The sequence below is a fragment of the Penicillium waksmanii genome (genome assembly GCF_028829765.1).
Source record: "Penicillium waksmanii strain IBT 27052 chromosome Unknown utg000004l:1.0-5674109.0:1.0-5678898.0, whole genome shotgun sequence".
Taxonomy (NCBI): Eukaryota; Fungi; Ascomycota; class Eurotiomycetes; order Eurotiales; family Aspergillaceae; genus Penicillium; species Penicillium waksmanii.
In genome coordinates this window covers 573,792-595,838 of record NW_026643251.1, presented here as the reverse complement: position 1 = coordinate 595,838, position 22,047 = coordinate 573,792, and the positions used below count along the sequence as shown (strand labels likewise).

The window sequence follows — 22,047 nt, the reverse complement described above, 5'->3', positions numbered from 1 at the left end:
AGCGAATATAGGTATGAATTAATCTGGGTCTGGCGATATGGATGACTGCTAATTAGATTATTAGGTCTCGTTCTCATTACAACTGGTGTCGCTCTTCCGTTCGCTCTCGCGGCTCTCGCGATATTTCCACAGAAGCAAATAATCAAGAAGCGGTCTCTAAGAAGAGAAGTTCTATGAGAATGGTCGGGAAGACGAATCGGTTGCGTTTAACCGGGGAATCTGATCACTTCAGTGTCATATTTTTCTATATTCTTCTCTTCATTTTATTTCGGTTTACCTAAAGTTATTCAATTAATATTGACTATAAATCATGACGGCACATATCTTCAAACATTGTATCATCCGAAATCCATGTACATGAGAAACGAGCCTTTTGAAAGACTAGGTATAACCCCTCGCTAGATCATGCTTGAAAAGACCAGGATCAAAACCAATGTCGATCAAAAAGCAACCGATTATAGATTCTCACATTAAGCATTAAAGCCTGTAATATACCGATGTTCATCCGTCTCCTCCAAAACCTCCAATCTCATCCCAACCTCAACAGTCCCCTCGTTCCTCGGCGCACTTAACATCCCAAAACAAGGCTTCCATTTAATCCCCTCATCCACTCTCCGATACGAAATCAGTGTATCCCACGGCTGCTTCTTATGCTTATCCGCAGTCTCCGGATCAACGTTCGGAACCTGACACCTCGCACACCTCGCAACGATGTCCAAATCAAGCGAAGAAGGACCATCATTCCCAGCACCACCGCTTACTATCCGCACCGTTTTCCACGAATCCTCCACCCAAGCCGTTTGACCCCGAACAACAATATTAGGCCTAAATCGCTCAACCGTAATAGGATCAACATCAATCTTCTGCAACCGCGCATTCAACTCCGCAAGCGAAGCCTCCGACGCAATCAAGATGGGATACACGTCCGGAAACCCCGTACTCTGCACCCTGCCTAGTAACTCCGGTGCCCCATTGCCCTTCAGAATGCGCGGTGTGGGACCCTTATATACGAGCGAGACAGACTGGCCCAGAAACGCCGAGAAAGACGCGTTGAATTTCTCGCTGTAGATATATCCGTCTGTATCATTATCCCAGATTTTGACCGGGGCGATGGATGTATTTTTCGCTAGCCAATCTTGTGAAGGGTGAGCAGGGATGCGAATAGTTTTGCTTCTGGATTTTGTGGTTGGGATGGAAATTAAAAGGTCGGAGCCGTCGGGGCTTAAAGCTGTGCTGATGCGCGTCATGGCTGGGATTTGGCGGATTGTTAGGAATTCATTTGTTGATGCGTCGACTAGCATCCATCTTCTGTCGAGGTCGAGGCCGTGCTCTTTTAGCGTTGTGCTTTGGACTTCGAAGCCGCGGCAGGATTTTATTGGGTACATGCGTAGTGAGACGATTTCGCTGGATTGTTTGGTGCGGGTGCGCCAGGGGTGCAGTTGGCGGAGGCGGGGGAGGAGTGCATTTAGACGTGTTGTATTCCATCCCTTTGATGGTTTCAATTTGGAGAAAAACAGACATGGGAGGAGTAGAATGAGTCCTAGGACCAAGGGGCTGGTGACTGAATATACCATTGTGTTGGTAGGCCTTGGTGATTTCTCATTTGCAGGGTAGGTTAAAGGAGCGGAAGTACTATTGAAAGGAGGGACGAAGAAAGAGGACGAGAGCTATGTACTCGTATGTTAGCATTGGCGTAAGTAAACAACTACCGAGAGGAGGCTGGTGCGGGCGGATTGATAAGCGGCCGTTTTTGCCGAGACCGGTCGTTAAGGAATGAGAAGGGAAGCCCAGGAATTTAGACAAAAAAGGAACAGTAACCCAGGGAGAAGCTTTAGAAATACTGAGAAATACTTAATACTTCAAAAATATTCATTCCGAGATTGACGGTAAACATGAACTTGTATTTGGGGAATATGTAGCGAGATATATGATCCTAATAAACACCATGCAAGGACTATATGCGAGAGAGAATGAACCCTAAAAAAGGTGAACGGAAAACAAAATATCAACCAAATTAGAGAGTCGGAGTCGGCATAATGTGACGAAAGCATGCGGAGAATGATCAATTCAAGAAATCCCAGCCGCCGCACTGGTCATGTTAATGGCGATTCTCATCAATCCAGCAAGTCACCATACTCTTGATCAAAGCGATGGTGATCGCACGACCGCGCTCAATATCGGCATCCTCAGAAGCACCAGGGACGTGTAAGAAGAGAATACTCCGGTCCTGATTTGCACGGTACGCCAAGGACATGCTGGTATAATAAATGAAGTCACAAAGGTAGTGACCCGCATCATGGGAGACACGGATGTCAGTATCGGGTGGCGCAAGGGCCTTCCAATGTTTCAAGAACCGATCATTGGGTGGGTATGGGGCAACGAGCGAAGTGGAGGCAGTAGCAGCATCCGAAAGGCCAGGCTTCAGGATAGACGGGAGCCCCATCTCTCTCCACCGCTTCTCGCCGTCTTCGTAGCCCGTGCGCCCGTTGATATCGGTGATGTTGTAGTCATCGCGATGAGCCAGCGACTCCACTGAGTAGTATAGGCGTGGCGCGGCGATGCCAATATGAACAATGAGGTCCGGACGCTGGCCGCCGTGCGCACCAGCGTACTCTTTCAGGATTGCGGGTAAGCTTTCCCGCACGGTGGCGTAAGCTACCAGGATCGGGGTGGGGTGGACATGGAGGGAGATGCGACGGTTCAAGGAGCCGTCCTTCGAAGGAAGAGTGAAGGTGGAAGGAAGCGATGAGGCGATCAGGTAGGAAGCGTTCACAAGGTTAGATTTAAAAGGCTGGGTTACACGGTCAGGTCAGCCTTGTTCGGGCTCGGGATCGTGAGAGATCCGAGTGTAGATCACTTACTCCGAAGCCAGTTATCAGGACGGAAATCTCGCTGGAGGAGGGGCCTGGTTGAGGGGTTCCTGCTGGTGTAGGCTGTAGTGGCTGTACTGCAGGGCCAAAGTCTCCCATGGTGAAGTTCTAGTTGGTTGTGAAATTGAAAGAGGAGAAGTTGCGGGGAGGCCAATGATGAAATGCGGGGGCGGTGGTCGGGTGGCGGTGGATTTATACTGCTTACTACTTCAAGGGGAGTGGGAGCAACTATAAGAAGTAGTATGGATTATTATAGGTCTTCTAATACTAGCATTTCAGCAAGATATCCAATGTCCCAGCTTCTATCTTGGAAGATTTCTGGTATACACCATCATCCTGATAACGGGTCGCTGGAGCTGTTTATGTACCCATTGGCACTAGCTACCCTAGAGGTACTACTACTAGTAGTATTAAATATACTTTATACCTCAACTCAGAATACTATACGGCCGAGATCCGTCCAATCATTTAACTATTACTTGTACTAGTAGCACTTCCGAAACTCCGTTCTATACGCAGTTCTATACGGGTTCTACACGCTATACGGCACACCCCTTGTCTTCCAGTCAATCAAAGTTCACCAATTACCCAGGTCCCCACAATCCATCGAGTGATACTCTCTAAAAATGCCAATTTAGGAAAAAGCCCCAGTCTCGCTCTCGTTCTACTCCACGCACCACCCACACTGAATCTCGGAGTCTTCCAATGCCGTACTCTCAGACCGCTTGCTCAATTCTTCACAACATGCCTTGGTTTCGGCGCCCACCGCTTCCGATCTTCGTGGAGTGGGCCTCTGCGTCGGCTACACAAGCCCCGAGCGATCAATATTCAACAGGTCACTTCTGAGTGGTCGGCTGTTCTGAGTGCGATGGATTTCAAAATTGTTTATATGTTAGCCCACTGCTAGCAGCTGGGGTAAGTTTGTCATTACCCCTTGAAGCTTCAAGTTCAGGTTGCTTTCTTCAAGTTCTTCTTTCATCGCTTCCACTACCCTTTATACTAGTACCTACTAGTAGGTATATGTTTCCGACATGGCGGTCTTCACCGAATTGATCCAAAGTCCCTATGCGGTGCAAGGTCTAGCCGTTTCCCTTGTCGCCGTGCTGCTCTCCATGTTTTGGCAAGATCTGGCAGACGAAATTCCCCATCGTCGAATCCCCCTGATCGGCAAGGATGGATGGGATCCTCTCAATAAGAAGACCAGACAGCGCTTTAAATCGAGTGCGCGAAAATTGATCCTGGAGGGCTTCTCTAAGGTAAGACGGTAGTATTTCCGAAAACTTGAGAACCCCGCTAACCGAAATGGAATAGGGTGCGAATATCTTCCAGATCATCTCCGAGAGGCCATTGGTGGTCCTCCACCCTAAGTATATCGACGAGATCAAGAATCACCCCCATTTAGATTTCCAGGGTGCTGTTGAAAGAGTAGGCGGAGCTTCCCCGCCCCCACGCCCCCCATTAATAGCCATAGCCATGGAACTAATAAGAAATAGAACTTCTTCGACGATCGAATCTCCGGGTTTGAACCATTCCATCCTGGTGTCGGTGGTCAGGTAACTGTCGATTTGGTGCGGACCAAGTTGACCCAAGCACTCGGTATGTCGCCTTTGAGATACGGCAGTAAATAAATAGAAAATATTGACCGATATTATAGGCTCGTTGACAATCCCGTTATCAAAGGAGAGTGCAGTAGTTGCAAAGGAGATATTCCCCCCCTACAACTGGTATGCTATGCCCCGTCCTCAGCGAAAGAAAAATTTAAAAATTTCCAGCAAAGTTTACTACCGGCAACATCTATCTAACTTCTCTTCTTCATCCACAAAGAATGGACTCCCTACAACTTCTCCGCAAAGATCCCTTACGTCGTAGCACGTCTCTCAACCCGCGCCTTCCTAGGCGAAGCGCTCGCCAAGAACAAAGACTGGATCGACATCTCAGTCAACTACACCATCGACGCTTTCAACGCCGCCCGTGAACTGCGACAGTGGCTAACCATTCTGCGTCCGGTGGCGCAGTACTTCCTCAAAACAACAAGGAAACTCCGAAACCACCTATCGCAGGGAAAATTGATCATTGATGCGGAAATTAAGAGACGACACCAGGCCGCCGAAAACAACGCCAAAAGCGAAAGTGAAACTGAACCCCGACTTCAGGATACATTGGACTGGTTCGAGCAATTGTCTAAGTCATCCGGTCGATCTGTCAATGTATCGAATGGCCAGATAGCGCTCTCAATGGCAGCTATCCACACCACGTCTAACCTATTGACGAATATCATGTATGACCTCGCCGCGTACCCGGAATATATCCAGCCACTGCGCGACGAGATTCGGGCCGTTGTAGCTGAGGATGGGTGTTTGAAGAAGTCTAGCCTGTTGAAGTTGAAGTTAATGGACAGTGTGATGAAGGAGACGCAACGACTGCAGCCGGTGTCTATGAGTGAGTTTGAAAAACACCAACCCGTGGGCAACCCTCGGGCCTCGGGGCTCCCTTCCATATGGATTGTCCCGGTGTATGCACCTTGGAAAGTAACTTAATTAACTCAACTTCTAGTTTCCCTGAACCGTCTCGCCAGAAAGGAAATCCCCCTATCAGACGGAACGGTCATACCAAAAGGCGCAATGATCGGAGTATCAACACACACCAACGAAGACGAAACAATCTACCCCTCGCCACAAATCTACGACGGCTACAGATTCTACAAAAAGCGCCAGGAACCCGGCAACGAGCAACGCTTCCAATTTGTCACGACCTCGCGCGAGAGTTTCGGTTTCGGTCACGGGGTGCATGCTTGTCCGGGTCGATTCTTTGCGGCGAATGAGTCGAAGATTTTTCTCGTGCATTTGTTGCTTAAGTATGATTGGAAGTTGAAGGGTGGTGATGGTGATGGTGGTGCTGGTGGTGGTGTGGCTGGGAGGCCGGCGAATTTCGATCATGGGACGGAAATCATTACGGATCCGCGTGTTGAGTTGCTTTTTCGCTCCAGGAGGCCGGATATCGACCTTGCGGCGCTTGGGGAGTAGTGATCGGCAGTTGATGCGAGACATTGATGGTGGGAAAGCTGCAGGCTGAGAGATCTTGGTTATTTGTGTATTGGATTTGATCCCTTGTTCTAGGGGATTGCGTTTGTTTCCTTTTTCAAGGTTTGTTTTTGTTTACTATTGTTGCTGTGCATGCATGAGCAGGTTCTTGTGTCTGTTTGCAAGCAGGATTTGCTGGAATGGGGTGTGCAAAAGAAGCATCCAATATTTCCAGGTTGTACATGGTGATATCATCGGTTACTACTAGTAAGGAATAATAAGATCCTCTAGTGACAATGAAGAGAGACTCTTTCGAGGCTGATTTCTATAAGCTTCGTACTTGAGATTGATGGATTTGGATAAAAAACATACTAGCCAGGCCAATTGATGTCGCGTTTGGGAGTGCAGCTGTACAAGATACTCCAGTATGCATACGGATTTAGGCAAGTGGTGACGTTCTCGAGATTTCAGCTCATCCACAACCACAGATGAGCCAGGATTCTCGAATTCTCGGAGTCACCGAGACGACTCGACGAGGGATTCACATTTGGACCAGGGTAACGCGTAATGCATGTCGTGCAGCATCCCCATCTGCTGAATGTAGTGCAGGAGCAGGCTGGATGGCGATATCAGGTGACTGTATTTGATACGGTAATAAAACAGAACGTGAGACGCGTCAAGTTCGCGCGACGCGACGCGACGAATCCACATGGGGTTATAGTGAGGCTTTGCCTCACTAAGGTCTTCACCGCACAATCAGAAATTGAAAATTGGTGGAATTAATAATATTCAGCAATGGCATCACACATAAAGTTTGCCTCATTATCTTAATAGTGATCTTGATCTATATTACATTCTATGTTAACAATGTAAAAGTAGCCTGTTTACATGGATCAGATCTACGGTACAGAGTACTTAGTACAGAAAAGAAAGAAGTAGACACCCCTTGTGCAATAGGCATTGTACAATATGCAACGTGCAATGCAGAACGGACGCAATGGGCATCAGTGTGGGCATGGGAAGATCCGCCCTTGCAGAGTCGAAGACTCAACGGTTTGGCTTAACCGAGACGGGCGTGCCTGCCCTAGGTGCGCGGGTGCGGGTGCTGGTGCCAACTATAGTTACAGAGTACCGTACCGAGCATACAGTCACAATCACCACTGCGCGCATGCAGCATGTAAGGTCGCACTCTTACTCGACAAACAAACAATAGCATTCCAATAGACATAGAGTACATACTACTCAGGACTTTGTCGAAGTCCCAGGTTTTTTTTTTTATCTTAAAAAAAATCCTTCGATCTATTCTTTCCAATCTAGTTGGGTATTTAGCGGTACGATCGGTGGGCCTAGGCAGGAGTACCTGGTACCAACACCCGCAGCTATCAGACGCGGCCCCTAAAAGTACCAGTACCTACACCCAGCACAACCAGTACTGCCAGTACTGGAGTACCCTTCTCCTCTTTCCCCCCCGAAGAGCGCCTCACTCTGGCCCAACCTCCCGCCCATCTTCACCTCTTCACCTTCTCTTTCCCTATATCCTTACCCTCCCATTTGCCCTTCCCCCCCACCCCTCCCCCCTGCGAGAGTTTCGCAGTTCTCTTTTTCTTGTCTTTGGCGTTCGGTAATGATCTCCTTTTCCTGCTCTTTTGACGGGATGGGATCGCAGTGGTGATTCGGTGTCTGGTGATATTGTATTCAGTTCGCGCATTCCGCGGAAGATACTCCCCCAGTACAGCACGTTTCTCTCACACGCATTTATCATTATTCGACCCTCAATTTCTTTGACATTTCCGACCTTTCGTTCGACTCTTTCTATTTTTCTTTCCTATTTTCCTCACGAATCACGATTATACGCGACTCGCGCGCTTCCACCTTCGAGGCCGCGACATACCTTCACATTCACCACCTCGGCCGACGCCGACACATTCTCCCAAAGTTTTACTCCCCCACACATTCTTGTGTGAGGCACACGATTCAATCAACATGGCTCAACGTCAGCTCTCGCGCACCCTCCCCAAGAATTTCACCTTCCCGTCTCTAGCTGCCGATGGCGTCGACGAACCGCGAACCCCCGAACGCCCATCTCATGATGTCGATGTTCCCAAGGCCCCGCGCCACTCCTTCTCCAGCTGCCGTCTTCCTCGTGTGAGAGTGCGCTCCGGAACTGACGTTTGCGCTCGAATGGACCTCGACCTTTTCCGATTCCAGGGCTCCGGCCCCAGCACTAGCACCGGCACCGAGGACATGCCACTGCCGTCCATCGAAGTTCCTCAGCAAAGTACCTCATTCGACGCGCCTTTCGTCGAGGATCCTGCCAACACCAATGATGGCCGTTTCCTCGCCCCGCCCCATCAGCGCATGAGCTTCAAGACGCCCGAAGCTCAGATTCGAGGCACTGCCTTGGAGAATGAGTCGCACGAGTGGCCCTCGTGGGACCAGACACCGGGACAGATTACTCGCCCCGGTTCGGCGTGTTCAAATATCTCTGATTCCTCTATCGAGTCAATCGAAACCTTCGCATCGCGACCGTCCGTTGGTGGCAGCTGTACGAGTGCTGAGAGCGACTTGGATTCCTACTTCCCGCTTGAATTCCCCAAAGAGCCCGAGATGTCATCTCCTACTCTGCCCAAGAAGCAGCAAGTGCAACGAAACCAGATGAAGGATAAATCTTGGACGAAAGATATGGATAACCACCTGTGGAACACCTATCAGTTATACCTACAAGATCCCACCATGACTCCGTTCAAAATGACACCGGGCAGCATTCCGCCTCTTGGAGTCACTTCTCGAGTTGCGCGTCGTGCCAAGCGCACCTGGGAGAAGAAGCGACTCCGCATCACCACTCTTCCCGGTCAGACGGCTGCCGACCGTAGCGGTAGCTCCACCCCCAAGGCCGCTGGAAAGCCATCCAATTCGAATTCGGTCTGGCCCAAGTCTGATGCGAAAACCCGCAGCCGACTTAAGCATCTGTGCCGACGCAAGTTCTGCATTGCGCCTCATTATCAGCGCATGATGCAATCCCGTAGCCCCGAGCCCGTCGCCGACATGCTTGGTAACGCCGGGTCGCAGGTTCACAACTTCGCCGAAGGAAGCTGTACAACCTATGCCACTCGCGACCTGGGTGTGTCTCTGGTCGCTTCCGCTCCGACTCCGTTGGCCCAGCTGGCCGAAGCACCTGTTCCCGAACAATCATCCGAATGGTTCAACACCCCTCTCCAACAACCAATTTCCGCCAGCCCGAAGGCCGCCAGCCCCCATGTGAGCCCTAAAGCCAATGCTCCCCAGCTTTCAAATCAATACCTCCGTCCTCAACCCTACAGCATCCCGCCACGCCTTGGATCACCATTTGTGTACAGTACTTGGGGACCAGGAAGTTCGAACCGCCAAGTGGCCGATCTTCCCCACCCACGACGCGAGACCGTTCATGTACCTGGTCGCCGCATGCGCCGCAACACTCACTTCGATCTGACTCCGAGGGATACAGACGATGTCTTCTCCAGTGATGTGTATACCAAGGATCCTTCCGATGAGGAAGTTAACCGTCGCCTGTCCGATTATATGCACGACAACAAATTCCAAGATATCGGCCATGGCCGTGTCCGGATTCGCAACCGCGGTGCCACAACCAGTGCTGCGGGCCCTCGAGATGTCAGCCAGCTGTTCTCTCCTCCGTCGTCGCTAAACTCATCCCAGACTGAGCCCGAGGAGACGACCCCGGTTATGAAACCCCCTGTCAATGCGTTGTTGAACCTAGGTGGTGAGAACATCAAGCGCCTGGGCTCACCCTTCAAACTTGAAGGAGGGTTCAAGCGCCGCGAAGCTCCCAGTCGATTCATTCGACACGCACCTTCCACCTCAGATCCGTTCTCCAGCGGTGGTATTCCGCCATATACGGGCCCGGCGACTCACCCAGGCTCAACTCCCCTACGAGAGCCCCTCCGAGAGGAGAAGCCAGCAGTGCAGTCGCTGCAGAACCCATTCGAGGAGGGTCTTTCCGATGCCGAACGTATCCGCCGGCAAATCCTGAACATGCCTTACACGCATAATTAAATGCGCCTTTTTGTCCCGCTGTCCCGAGTTTTCCGTTCCATTGAGGCTCCGATTCATTTGCGAAACTTTTATTCCCTGCATAATGACCTGAACGAGATTTCGCAGCCCTTTTTTTATGACAGCAACGGCCTTTGACGACTGTAACGATATGTCTTTTGAGATGACTCGAGTTCTGATTTCGAACTTTAGAGTACCACTGAAAAATTGCAATACACTACCCCCTCTACCCGAAGAGAAATTGTGATGGGCTTTTCCCTCCTGACTTGGCTGTCGACAACTTGCTTATGACCTGCGTTCACACCTTGTGTGAATCTTTGAGGTCATGGATACTGCAACCTTGGATTGCCCTGTGTTAACCTTGAGTTGTTCGTATAACTGAAAATCAGTCGACTCCCTTTTTGGGAACTACATTCATTATTTTGCCACCCCTTTCAGCATCTGATCGAATCTGTGATCGTTGTGAATATCAACCTGGCTTCAACAGAATGCCTAGCTGGCCTCGAACCAGATTCGATCATTTATGATGCTAATTCGTTCTCTACACCAATATTTCGACAGATTTTTCTTTTCTTTTCTTCACATCATCTCCTCGCAGGTACTCAGACCTCGAGGAACAAACAAAATTTTCAAAAGACAAAAAAAAAGCCAAACCGCCATAAAACCCGAGAAAACACACACTACCCTTCCCCGCCTGAGTCGCGATCCACTCTCTACAATTTTCTTTTCTGTTATCTTGCGTCCATCAAGCTAGCCGTCGCTCCTCGTCTTCCTGGCTCAGCCGATATTTCCTCTTGCCAAATTCACCAGGCAGCCTGAAAACAACACCGACGACTATTTAGCACCTCTCCACTATTTCTCTTCGGCCACACCCATCCGCCTCCTTCCTCCCTCCTTCTACAGGAAGAGAAAGGAGAAGGATGGAACATCCTCCTTTCCATTTTCCGCTTTCCGCTTCCGAACCGATATCATGCCCCCCCCAAAAAGAATGTTCAAAATGACGATACATATGCGAACCACATAGACGAACCAAAACGAATGACGCACATGAACCTGCAGTTGAATACAACATTCCGAGATGCAATGCAAGCACGGTGTTAGGTTCTCTTTTCCGCCAGCGCTATCAATTTATCGATTTTTCTCTCTCTTCTTATCGACCATTATTATTCCATCTTTACCATTTCCATCATCTTCTGCTTCATAATTGCATTTCCTGCCTCCGTCAATCTGGCCTGCTCTCATTATCTCAATCTGAGTGTCGGTGCCTCACTCAATTTTGATCGGAAATGCTACAACCAAGCATGAACCCTCCCCTCCCCGCTTCACCTTTTTCCATGCGAAGCATAATGGACCTCTGGATATACTCTTATATTCTGGGGATAACCCCACTTCGTTTCTGTTTCGCCCCGATCCGATCTTGTTATTTTCGCGTGTTTGTTAATTGCTCCGAGCTTTTGCTCGGCTTGTTTTTAGCTATGATCATGATCTACGTATGATGATGGGCGATGGGCGCTCTTGCTTGGTTGCGAATCATTTTTCAACTTTTCCGCCTAGACTTGTTCTAGACAGTCCGGCGAAGGGCATTTCTCAACAGTTGATTTGCCGAATTTATCACATTTCTCTCACTTTCAAGTTCCCATCACTTTATCTATAATCGTAGCAACTTGGTAATATCTTAGTAGTCCTAACCTGCAATTACTAGTAATCTCTGATTCTCTCACTTAACCATTCAACAACGACCGGCACGTGAGAAAAGAAAAAAAGATGTGGCGCTTGAATTGGTCTTAGCGCCTCGTATTTTTCCTCCCAGTCCATGCCCATTTCGTACCCCGATGCAACGGCGAAGTGGGGACCCAGGGCTCTCTCTCCCGCTCCGAGATATCGAACTTTCCCTCATCCAACCTGCGTAGAATCCTCATATCACTTCCCTTCCTCTTTCAAGTATCCAAAGAATCAATATTCAACAGATCAAAGTAATGGAGACCGAGGAAGTCCGAATCCTAGTTCCAGGCACAGGCACAGGCATAGGTCCCGTGAACAGTACAGCCGTGCGAGGTGCTTTACCAGTCCTATTCTTGTAAGTTGAGTTGAGTTGAGTCATACGAAATGATACCTCGATATTTCTCTGGACTGGAAATAACAATATCTTATAGTGACATAGACAACTGTCTCTATCCACGGAGTATGTCCAACGAGTCCAACCTCTAACTTTTCTTTCCCCTTGAACGAAAAGAAACAAGAGAAACCCAAATTTCAAAAGCAACGCCAAATAACGGGAGCCAAAAAGAAAAAAAAATCTAACCACCACCCCTTCCACAGGCAGTAATGTCCAAGACACCCTCTCCGATTTGATAGACGACTACCTATCCCGCGAACTGCGCCTCCCCCGGGACCAAGCCATAGCCCTACATTCTCAATACTTCAAAACCTACGGCCAAACAGTAGAGGGCTTAGTCCGGCACCACGCCATCGATGCCCTGCACTACAACAGCCAAGTCGACGATGCACTGCCATTGGAAACCCTACTAAAGCCAAATCCAATACTGCGACAGTTCCTGCAGTCGATTGATACGTCCAAGGTCCGGCTTTGGCTGCTGACGAATGCGTATGTTACGCATGCGAGGCGTGTTGTCAAATTACTCGGTATTGAGGATTTGTTTGAGGGAATTACGTATTGCGATTATGAGATTGTGCCGTTTATTTGTAAGCCTCAGGTTGGTATGTTTGAGAAGGCTATGCGTGAGGCCGGGGTGGGCGATGTTGGGGGGTGCTTTTTTGTTGGTAAGTTGTGACTTCCCCCCTCCCCCGGTTCTGTTTCTCCGGGCAAAGCTTATTAGGTACTGATGATCTGATTGGCGTAGATGACTCGTTTGGAAATTGCGTTGGAGCGAAGAGCTTTGGCTGGACGGCTTGTCATTTGGTTGAGACTGGTTTGCCGATTCCGGAATCTCAGGCTTCGCAGCATCGGATTCAGCATCTTGAGGAATTGACCTGTATTTGGCCGGATTTTTTCAGGGCTAAATCGGTCGAGATTTTGGCTTGATTATTACAGGGTGTGGGTTGTAGGGAGGAGGTATTAGTTACTACTTGCATAATAAATGCTTGACAAGGAGTTTGATTTATTAGAATTCTATATCTGGGTATTCCTCGCCTTGTTGTCGGGTGGCCATACTACTAACTATATCGTGAACTTTTGAAGGAAGCGAGCTTCGTTATATTTCTGACTTTGTAAAGGCCCTCACTTGCGATTCTCAGTTCTCAATTCCAGGACAACCGTTTCGAACTTGACCCCGTATCATTAGCATCCCCAATATATTTCCCTACCAGATAAGGGGGTTAGTGATAGATTCGAGCTAGCCCAAGATGCTTGCAAGAATCTAGACTTAAGTAACTCCGGAGTGGAACCAAAGGCTTGTCTAGTTCAAGTTCGTCTGGTTCGGTGTTCTTCGAGATGCTACCAGGGAAAAAGGACCTCCTCATTATCACAAGATATCTACCTCTTTCTGTTGTTCGTTTCGTATTTGCAGTTTTAGGCCATTTGAATCCCAAGCAACATTCTTCGAGATCTATGATATTTCGCGGAACCATTGGTCAAAATATACTAAGTAGGATAGAAAATTTGGACGTTGTATTCAACTCGGGATGTGACGATAATAGCAGAGTTCACCGTCCTGAACAACATGCTACTAGATGTACATTGATAGAATTGAAAGCTAGTCCTTTCGAAGCAAGTCGATGACAACTGCCTGAGTTGAAGGAACTTCTAGAATCAACTTCTTACCCTGGACATGTAGTCTTTCAACTTTCTCTGCCCCGTGCTGTCCAAGCCGACCATCGGCTGTCCAGTTCCAGTTGATTCCACCCCAAGATATATCAGATGTGGAACTGGCACCGGGTCCAACTAATCTCTTTGCTTCCGCAGAATGAACACCAGATGGCACATGAAGCTCAAACCTTTGAGAAGGGCGAGGATAATGCGTGGTTGAATTCCACTCATCAAAATTGACCACAACATATTTGCTGAGAATTCCCGACTGATAGACTCCGTATGCTGAAAGATCCCAACGGCCTAGATCAACCGGTGCGATTTTCACATCATGATGATGCCCAATTACATCCGCGACAAGGATCTGGCCGTAAAGTGGTGGGCAGACGTGCGGGTCTTGGCCATTGTAGGGTACAGGAACCCAGCCAGTGTAGCCGAAATTTGTGCCTTGGATAAGATTGAAACGAGAAATGTTCTTTTTGAGAGTGAGTGAATGTTCAGAACATCCTCAAGGGCAGAAGCTTTTTTCTTACTAGACTCATTCCGTAAAGAAGAAAATCAACCAACCAGAGGGAACTTCCGAAAACACCCTCCACCTGGTTCATGCCTAGGTTGACATAGTCGCTGTTTGTCTCTCCAAGCACAAATTTGATGCTCGGGTCGGCTGCTTGTGTTGCTTCCATATCGGGAATGTACTGCGTTAAATTCCCGACGATGGCGGTGTGGTTCATGAAAGAGTCTTGAGCAAATTAGAACAGAGCATGCGTTTTCTTTAGGAGATATTCTTACTTTGTAGCCTGACCCAGTCTGGGTTTCCAGCGGCGTATCTTGAGAGGAAATTAGCTTAGTCTCAAAATTATTGGGGGAGTTGAACATACTGGTGGTGCGAAACTGTCTTAACATGGCCTGTCTTGTCAATGCCGTCTTTGAATGCATCGGCCCTACACCAAGTTAGAATAAAGGCGCGCCCTTGAGGTAGGTATATAGCAGCTTACGTAGTAAAGCCGTCCCTTTTGTACACGAAAGTCAAAGCTTGGAATAGCTTCCACGAATCGAGTCCATAAGGGTTGTCTTGCAGAACATGCTTCGAGATGGCATTGGCGTAGTGAATCCACTCTTTGACATAATCCGCAGTGGTATAATCTGAGGGTCGAACATCACCAGGGTAGAGATCAGGCTCATTCCCAATTTCAAAAGCAACAAGGTTTTTCTTGATGTGGCTGAGGGCAATCTTTGCTTCGGTAAGCGCGTTCTCGAGCGCATTGGTCTTGTTGTTGGCAAGGTTGACTTGGAAAGTCCAAGGAGTTCCGGGAAAATTATCGAGTCCTTCGAAGAAGACTTTGCCTATAGATACTTCAATGGGAATACCATTGTCGTACTCTTTCGATAAGACGATTGACTGTGTTTGGGAGGCATTGTAAATGGTGCGATCTCTGGTAATATTGATTTGTTAGATCCGATTTAAATGTTTACATTGTATAGTTACTTACCCGGAGGTACCGCCAACGCGGATATGCGGATGGGCCCCTGTTCTCTCGAAGAAAATATCCAGTATATCACGAGAAAACAAATTCGGATGACTCCTGTTGCCTATTTTAATTAGATGTTGCCTGCCTCCTTCGATAGTCACCTCAGAATTTACCAGTATAGTCTGGGAAGAAATGGAAAGGTAATGAAAATGACGCGAAGTCATGTTCAATCGACTTTGAAGCACTAATGGGAACTCGTTCAGGTGCACTGACTTCGACGTTCCTCGACAGCACAGCAGTCGCAACCGAGCTGCATAGTATCAATGGGGTCCAGGAGCGCATGCTGTCGGCCAGAAATGTAAGATCCACGGCAAATTATTGCAGTAAAGGTTTTGATTTCCCCAACGGCAGACTATACGTTATTTATATTATCCTCCCCCCTCCCCCTTTGCCCCGGTATACCCCGGATTACGCATCTAATCACGAAATATGGGGTTCGATGTTGCAATCATTCAAGGCTCTCGCTTGGAACTTGAACTCAATAGGCCGTTGTCGGATGTCGGCTCGGATGTCGGCCCAATCAAGGAATGAAGGTAATCTCCGCCAGTTGTATATGGTTGAAGGTGGGGTCGGGAGATTAGGTAGCGTGAGATTGATTGTAGTTTGAAGGGACCTTGGAAGTTCAAGTTAACGGACCGGGATGAAAGAGCACCCACTGGCAGGTAGGCAAAAGACCCCCGAGGTCGGCTAGATAGTAGATTCTGATGCAGCACAGCTCAATGATCCATGGGTACTAGCCACTTCCACCGTCGAAAAATAATTGAAATAATTACCATTATGTACAGGAAGGATATATAGTATATTACTAGGTACTGGTGCTATCAAACACTCAGCCAACGGTCGATGCGTTTGGCAAACGCAACACACCGATCATCCACATATTTTGTATAACAATGCGCACAGAACACAGCCAAAGACCCCAACAGAATGCCCGAAACCCACCACGCGATATGAAAAGAGAAGGGATTTGCACTCCACGCCTGTGCGCTAGTCTCATAGGCAGTCCCACCACTCAGCGAAGAGTATAGAAAATCCCGCAGGGGATTCCGGAACAGCTGATAAATCGTCTCATGAAGTAAATAGAGCGCAAATGAGATTTTGCCCAGATACTGAACAATGCGCGTATCTAGTGGTCGCTGCAGGATTTTGAATTCCGCGATTCCAAAAACAAGCATGGCAGAGCCGAGCTCTTTCCAGCAAAAGTGATAGATATGCCATCGATCCTTCCATTGCGATGACTGGATGTAGGACAAGAAGCCGTATCCTGCTGGAAGATGGCCATCATTGCCCAGACAGAGCAGATAGTACCCACCGACAAAGACGAGGGCGATTCCAACACGCGACAGAACGAACCAGCTTCTTGGGTGTCGCCAACCCAACGCTTTATACCGACGCTTTCCACCGCAAAGGTTCAAGCGCGGAGGCAAAGAAAAGAGAGGGTTCGGCGTGTCGTCGAACTCTGCCATTTCAAGCTCAGTATCTTGATCAAAGTTCTCGCTCGACGCAGCACCATGAGCTTTTTCCGCGAGCCAAAGACCCCAGATAAAACCAAAAATATCCCAGTTTCCCCACCAGAAGAAAAATGCTCCCAAAATGGGAAGAACAATAAGCCTAACTCTCTTCCGCCACCCTGAAAGACCAATGATCAGTAGGTAGACAACATTTGATCCTCTGAATTCCAGGGGCATAGTCCACAATTGACCATTCAGACCACCGCGGTACTCAGAGGCGATTACATTGATACTTTCCGCCATGTAGTGCATCAGCCAAGAAAAGTGAGCCCACGGATTGGACCAAGGCTTAGGCAGATCGTCGATAAGACCCTGATCGAATTCCCAGTGATAGAGGTCAAAAAAATAGAAGATCTGCGCGATGCTAGCGGTAATTATGACGGGTAGGTAAATCCGAAAAACTCTGCGCACGATCGCGGATGACATGCGTTGCAGAAATTGAGGCCCATCGCGCGCGTTCAGGAGACTGATGGAGATAGCGTAGCCGGAGATCACCATGAACAGAGTCACCATGCCGTGAGCAGAGAATAGGATGCGAATTGGTGGCAACTGCACGATGTGCCGATTATACTCGGGAGGTTCTGTCCAGTACGAGACGAACGGGTGCCAGACGTCGCTCATAAAGTAGTGATCGAAGGCGACGATCGCGGCTGCGATGCCGCGCAGGCCGTCCAGCCAGGTTGTGCGCTCCATGATCGGGGTTATAAACCAGGTCACAGCCTATAGTTCATACCTTAAGTGATATGTGTTTCTGTGGAGGTTTTTTCTATTGCATTGTCGCGGAAGAGAGAGGTGTCAGCTTGATTTTAGGCCACCCTGGGCAACTTCCTAAGTTTGATCAGTTTTGATATCTCGGGTCTGTTGGATCCACTTTTCAGCCCCAATTTCGAGTTGGCCAATGGCCATCCATTATACCCGAGACAATGCCATTTTTAGATTAGTGTTTCTATCATGGGTTAGCGTGGACACGAAGGGGGTTCAAAAGATGAAAGAGAACCATTCCGCTCAATAGCCTTATTTCCACCAAACGACGTCTCTCTTTGTCAGGGCCACGTATTGTCGAATGGTAATGTGTCTGAAATTTACAATGTAGATACCGGTCACGCTGGCCACGCTGGTCCCTAGACTTGTGGATTGTGGGCTTTTTCTAGCGGGACGAGAACATAAGGGGTAGATGGGAAAACAATGAGAATCTCGAGAAGCTTGAAAGAGAAGATCTGAAAATCTGGATGTGAAGAATAAAGGAAACAAGTTTTGAGCATGACCGGGTAGCAAATGCTTTGATGAAGCGAAAGAAGACCAGATATTTTGAATTGCGAACAGGAAACGTTGTTTACAAAGATACCCGATGGGAAAAGAGAGACAGATCAATGGCGGTCAGATATCAGTTTCTTGAGGAGGCTAGAAGTAGCATATGAAAGATAAGGAGTGTCCAACGCAACCAAAAAAGAGTGTTACTAGTAAGTGCTTAGTATCACACACATTTCAAGCCTTGGTCAATGATGTAAGACTCGGAAACCGACACTCTATGCCTTAGAGTCTACGGCTTTTACTAGTTAGTACATCACCGTGACATTACAGGTTTATAGATACAATTTTTTGCGGGCACCAGATCATAAAATATTGGAAGGTAAATATCATCGTTCTGCGAGGAAAGCCCCTGGGCCGTATCCAGCACGATAATGCACATTAGAAAGAGACATGGTGATGTCTTGGTATAAAACATAGACCAATGTAAAAAAAAGAAACGTGAAAAGGGTATATCCGTTGACCAGCTAGACAGACCATTAAGCAACCACCTGTGCAAGAGGCAAACTATGCCAGTCATTCCACCATTCATTTGCCATCTTCTCAGGCCAAACGCGACGCCAGATGACTTCAAGCCACTCAGGGAACTCAAATGGCAAATCATCACTGGGCTCTTGTCCCAATATCAGCTCATTCCGACAATCATTGCGAACACACCTTGTAATCCGCAAAGGCTGACTCAGGTGTTTCAGGATCGGGATCAGTTCCATCGGAAATCCGACTCCCCCGAACTCTGTCACAGCGGTTGTTGTTACACAAAATCTCTCCAATGAGGCAGAGCCTTCGGGCTTGCCCGCTGAGATCGCACCGAAGATGGCGCGCCCAAGGGTTGAGTCAAGCGCACAGCTAACAAGCCGCACCCGAATCGCGACATTGCACGCCTCAGAGCCACCGGCGGCTCGATGAACGGCCCATTGCATTTGTTGATCGAATTCATCGTCAAAATCCGTGTTGATCATATCGTCCATGTCCCGGGGACCATCTATGTAGTCCCAGGTTTTGAAACGTGTAATGTCAAGGAGACGCATTTTAGCCGTGGCAGGGACCCTAGTATCCTGTACAGAGCGGCCTCCTCAGAATTTCCTCCTGTGCGATCCAAAGTCAGATCTAGGTATCGGAGCGAAGGGTAGTTTTGCGCAATAGTCGATAGATCATGCTTCTTAGTTGACCCGACAGTTTCATTGCCCTGACTCTCTGCCAGCTTCAATTTAACTAAGCTGGTTCCATGGACATTCATGATGCCGTCCAATACAGAGCTGAGCATCCAACCCTTTAACTCCAAAGAGGACAAAGGCCGCAGCATTTGGAGGAAGATATTCAATTGCTGGTAGTCATTATTCTCAATCTCATTAGGAGTTAGGGCAAGTGTTTTCAAACGCGCGAAATCGACTTCAATGCTCATATAGAGTAGAAGATCGGTTTCAAGTATCGATTTAAGCTTGAACACCTCTAGAGCTGAGAATTCAGTACAAGCCGCCCAATACTTGATATCGTTTTTCTTTATGAGATATGTATTGTCGAGTCAAAGGTATCTTAAGGCGCCAGGCTTTGAACCTTTTGGTGGGTTGATTCTCTTCTTCTGACCAAATCCCCGCCAAGGTGACGGGGGGGGGATTTCTGAGGTGTACCGCTACCAGGCGGGCGAAAGAGAGTGACCTCTTTCAGATTGGGAGCAAGTCCAGACGCCATGGGCATGATAGCTTCATTGAGGCAGGCACCATCTGGTAGGGGGCTCTCGTGATGACAGTCTGCGGGGCTCTGGATAGCCTGCCCAAAAGGAATCTTCGTACTTCCCCTCTAGGCTGAAAAAGCATGGAGAAGTGGCTAGTTGGAACTCGTATGGATTCAACACAGAAGGGCTCTTCAAACTCCGTAGAAAGAAGTTGTGGATGTGAAGTTTGCATCGTGGATGATGGTGGTGAAGTGCCTCCAACAGACAAGAGGGAAATTGATGATGGTATAGAAAAATCAGATCCAGTAGCCTGGGCAGTCGTTGGATCAAACCGGCCAGGTCCTGCCAATCGTCAGTGAGTGGGGAATCTGACTCCGGTGGATGTTGAGTCCCCTCCCACCGATAGAGACCCTTCCTGCTGTTGAAGCGACCCAGGGATCTATGCAAGTTGTTTTCAAAGAAATCAGTTCGGTCAGTGCCTTCTTCCACATCTGAACCGTCATTTGCTGCTTCTCTCGATGTCGGCTCTTCGCCGATCACGAGTTGGTTCACGTATCGGAAGCCTGAATTTTGTTGAAGGATCTGAGTAATAGATTCAACACGATCCCTGAGTTTCTGAATTCAGGCGCAGGGATATTGAGAGTTTGAAAGAGATAGGGCAAAGCCAGGGCATACTGACACCAGCAAAGGCCCGGACACTGGGCTCTTGTTCTTTGCACAGAGCCAGTAGAATTATTTGATGAAGCTCCGGGGGTAAAATTTGAAAGTCAAGTAACATGTTGAAGGCGATAAATACGACAGAGAAATAAGGATGAGGGGAGAAAGAAAGAAGAGAGAAGGGGCTATTGTTGATGTAAAAGGCACGCGAGGCTGGCACTATGTCGTCTTGAACTCCACTATGGTGATCAGAAAAAGTGTGTATCCAAAGGCGGAGAGGGAGGATGGTGCGCCTCAACTACTAATGAACGGCCACTGTTACTTGTGACTTACTTATTGTATGGTTGATGTAATACGAGATTATGTACGGGTACCTATTCTGAAGTACAATACTGGCCTTCAAGTGGGCCGCGGGCCAAAAATCAAACCCTACTTTCACTATCCATAGCCGTGCGATGTCATCGCCCCCTTCCGTCGGGTTGTTTTGTAGTTAGAGGTTCTGGGCCCCGGGAAGACTTCCAATGTTGGTATAACTATCTGCGAGCCAAGATATTCGCTCAATCGATTCCAGGGTCTCACCTTTTGTATGTAGGGTATTTCTTTCCTTCCTGCTCTCCTGTTATTCTCAGATTAGATCCTTACTTCCCCTATAATTTGCCAATTGACTTCTTAGTTCCGCCAGAATGCTCCTGATTTTTTTAGACGCTACAGCTATCCATAGTTGTCCTTGCTACTGTAGCAGCCCAGGACAAATAAAGATATCAAGCCTCAAAAGTGTCGCATTCAGCGAGATACTAAGTATGGAGAGGGGAAAAAGGAACAAAGGATAAAGGATTCGGAAGCGCCTAAACACTCCCTGCATGAAGGTCTCAGGCAGTAACCATGCAATGTATTACAGCTATACCTGAGAGAGTGGAAGCAAGAGTATCCTCAACCCCTCTATCACCTGCAACGACCCCAGTTATAATTACCAGCAAACCTTTGACCGTGGCTAAAAACGTACAGTACGAGTATGCATCCGCATATTGACTAGGTGAAAAGAACTAATATTAATCCAAAAGGATTTTGTAATCGTCACAAGTCTTCAACCAGTGCTTATACTCTAGAATATTACCATTTAGCTGACCCTGATGAGCATACAGAATATACTTGACTCCCTTAATATACTTGATTTTCTCACACGGTCTATATAATTTTAGTATATTTTATGCTGTTTTACTAGTCATTATTTGTAATAATTACTAGAATCCTTGCAAGTTCAACTTGGCAGGGTGGGCTCGTGACCCCACGAACCTGTGGGCTGCGCGCTATCCTAGTAGTAGCTGGTAGTTATATCTAATTCTGCTTAATGAAAACACATACTCCGTATATGTCTATGCTTGGGCTATGAGAAGCAACTATGATCATTCGAAGGTATGTACTGGTAGTCGGACATGTTCTATTCAAGCTCCCCTGCCCACTGCTTCGTCTATTTATAACGAGTATAACCTGCGTCCCTGTTCGCATGATATGGTGATCCCGAAACAATTGTTTTGCTGACCTCGGACCAGAGACCTATCCCCAAGGGTTGATCCAGCAAACTTAATGTATTAAAGTATTTATTCTTCCTAAACTAGATCCGAACGATACATCTTCTTGGCTCAGACACCTTACCTCAGCCTCTCACG

The 22,047-nt window shown here is 48.0% G+C and overlaps 9 protein-coding genes across 9 annotated transcripts; 4 read left to right on the top strand and 5 right to left on the bottom strand.

Annotated features, from left to right (window-relative positions):
* Positions 1 to 470: 470 nt before the first annotated feature.
* Positions 471 to 1,574, bottom strand: N7481_003083 (MOSC domain-containing protein; the record flags this gene model as incomplete). The annotated part of the gene is made up of 1 exon (XM_057262302.1): positions 471 to 1,574. The coding sequence occupies one exon, from the start codon at positions 1,572 to 1,574 to the stop codon at positions 471 to 473; it is 1,104 nt and encodes a 367-aa protein (XP_057123963.1).
* Positions 1,575 to 2,098: 524 nt separating this feature from the next.
* N7481_003082 (putative pyroglutamyl peptidase type I) lies at positions 2,099 to 2,969 on the bottom strand (the record flags this gene model as incomplete). The annotated part of the gene is made up of 2 exons (XM_057262301.1): positions 2,099 to 2,791; positions 2,862 to 2,969. The coding sequence occupies 2 exons, from the start codon at positions 2,967 to 2,969 to the stop codon at positions 2,099 to 2,101; spliced, it is 801 nt and encodes a 266-aa protein (XP_057123962.1).
* Positions 2,970 to 3,901: 932 nt separating this feature from the next.
* N7481_003081 (cytochrome P450) lies at positions 3,902 to 5,893 on the top strand (the record flags this gene model as incomplete). The annotated part of the gene is made up of 6 exons (XM_057262300.1): positions 3,902 to 4,126; positions 4,182 to 4,295; positions 4,364 to 4,466; positions 4,525 to 4,608; positions 4,695 to 5,309; positions 5,424 to 5,893. 6 exons carry the CDS (start codon positions 3,902 to 3,904, stop codon positions 5,891 to 5,893), a joined length of 1,611 nt encoding a protein of 536 aa, XP_057123961.1.
* Positions 5,894 to 6,887: 994 nt separating this feature from the next.
* Positions 6,888 to 7,120, top strand: N7481_003080 (uncharacterized protein; the record flags this gene model as incomplete). Its single annotated transcript, XM_057262299.1, has 2 exons — positions 6,888 to 7,067; positions 7,115 to 7,120. 2 exons carry the CDS (start codon positions 6,888 to 6,890, stop codon positions 7,118 to 7,120), a joined length of 186 nt encoding a protein of 61 aa, XP_057123960.1.
* A 753-nt stretch (positions 7,121 to 7,873) lies between these two features.
* Positions 7,874 to 9,940, top strand: N7481_003079 (uncharacterized protein; the record flags this gene model as incomplete). Its single annotated transcript, XM_057262298.1, has 1 exon — positions 7,874 to 9,940. One exon carries the CDS (start codon positions 7,874 to 7,876, stop codon positions 9,938 to 9,940), a length of 2,067 nt encoding a protein of 688 aa, XP_057123959.1.
* Positions 9,941 to 11,913: 1,973 nt separating this feature from the next.
* On the top strand, positions 11,914 to 12,980 carry N7481_003078 (putative pyrimidine 5'-nucleotidase; the record flags this gene model as incomplete). Its single annotated transcript, XM_057262297.1, has 4 exons — positions 11,914 to 12,014; positions 12,091 to 12,119; positions 12,257 to 12,718; positions 12,799 to 12,980. 4 exons carry the CDS (start codon positions 11,914 to 11,916, stop codon positions 12,978 to 12,980), a joined length of 774 nt encoding a protein of 257 aa, XP_057123958.1.
* A 670-nt stretch (positions 12,981 to 13,650) lies between these two features.
* Positions 13,651 to 15,514, bottom strand: N7481_003077 (glycosyl hydrolase family 79 C-terminal domain-containing protein; the record flags this gene model as incomplete). The annotated part of the gene is made up of 7 exons (XM_057262296.1): positions 13,651 to 14,178; positions 14,237 to 14,442; positions 14,493 to 14,530; positions 14,582 to 14,644; positions 14,699 to 15,136; positions 15,194 to 15,293; positions 15,346 to 15,514. 7 exons carry the CDS (start codon positions 15,512 to 15,514, stop codon positions 13,651 to 13,653), a joined length of 1,542 nt encoding a protein of 513 aa, XP_057123957.1.
* Positions 15,515 to 16,053: 539 nt separating this feature from the next.
* N7481_003076 (acyltransferase family protein) lies at positions 16,054 to 17,436 on the bottom strand (the record flags this gene model as incomplete). The annotated part of the gene is made up of 1 exon (XM_057262295.1): positions 16,054 to 17,436. The coding sequence occupies one exon, from the start codon at positions 17,434 to 17,436 to the stop codon at positions 16,054 to 16,056; it is 1,383 nt and encodes a 460-aa protein (XP_057123956.1).
* Positions 17,437 to 18,530: 1,094 nt separating this feature from the next.
* N7481_003075 (uncharacterized protein) lies at positions 18,531 to 19,079 on the bottom strand (the record flags this gene model as incomplete). The annotated part of the gene is made up of 1 exon (XM_057262294.1): positions 18,531 to 19,079. The coding sequence occupies one exon, from the start codon at positions 19,077 to 19,079 to the stop codon at positions 18,531 to 18,533; it is 549 nt and encodes a 182-aa protein (XP_057123955.1).
* Between the last annotated feature and the right edge of the window lie 2,968 nt (positions 19,080 to 22,047).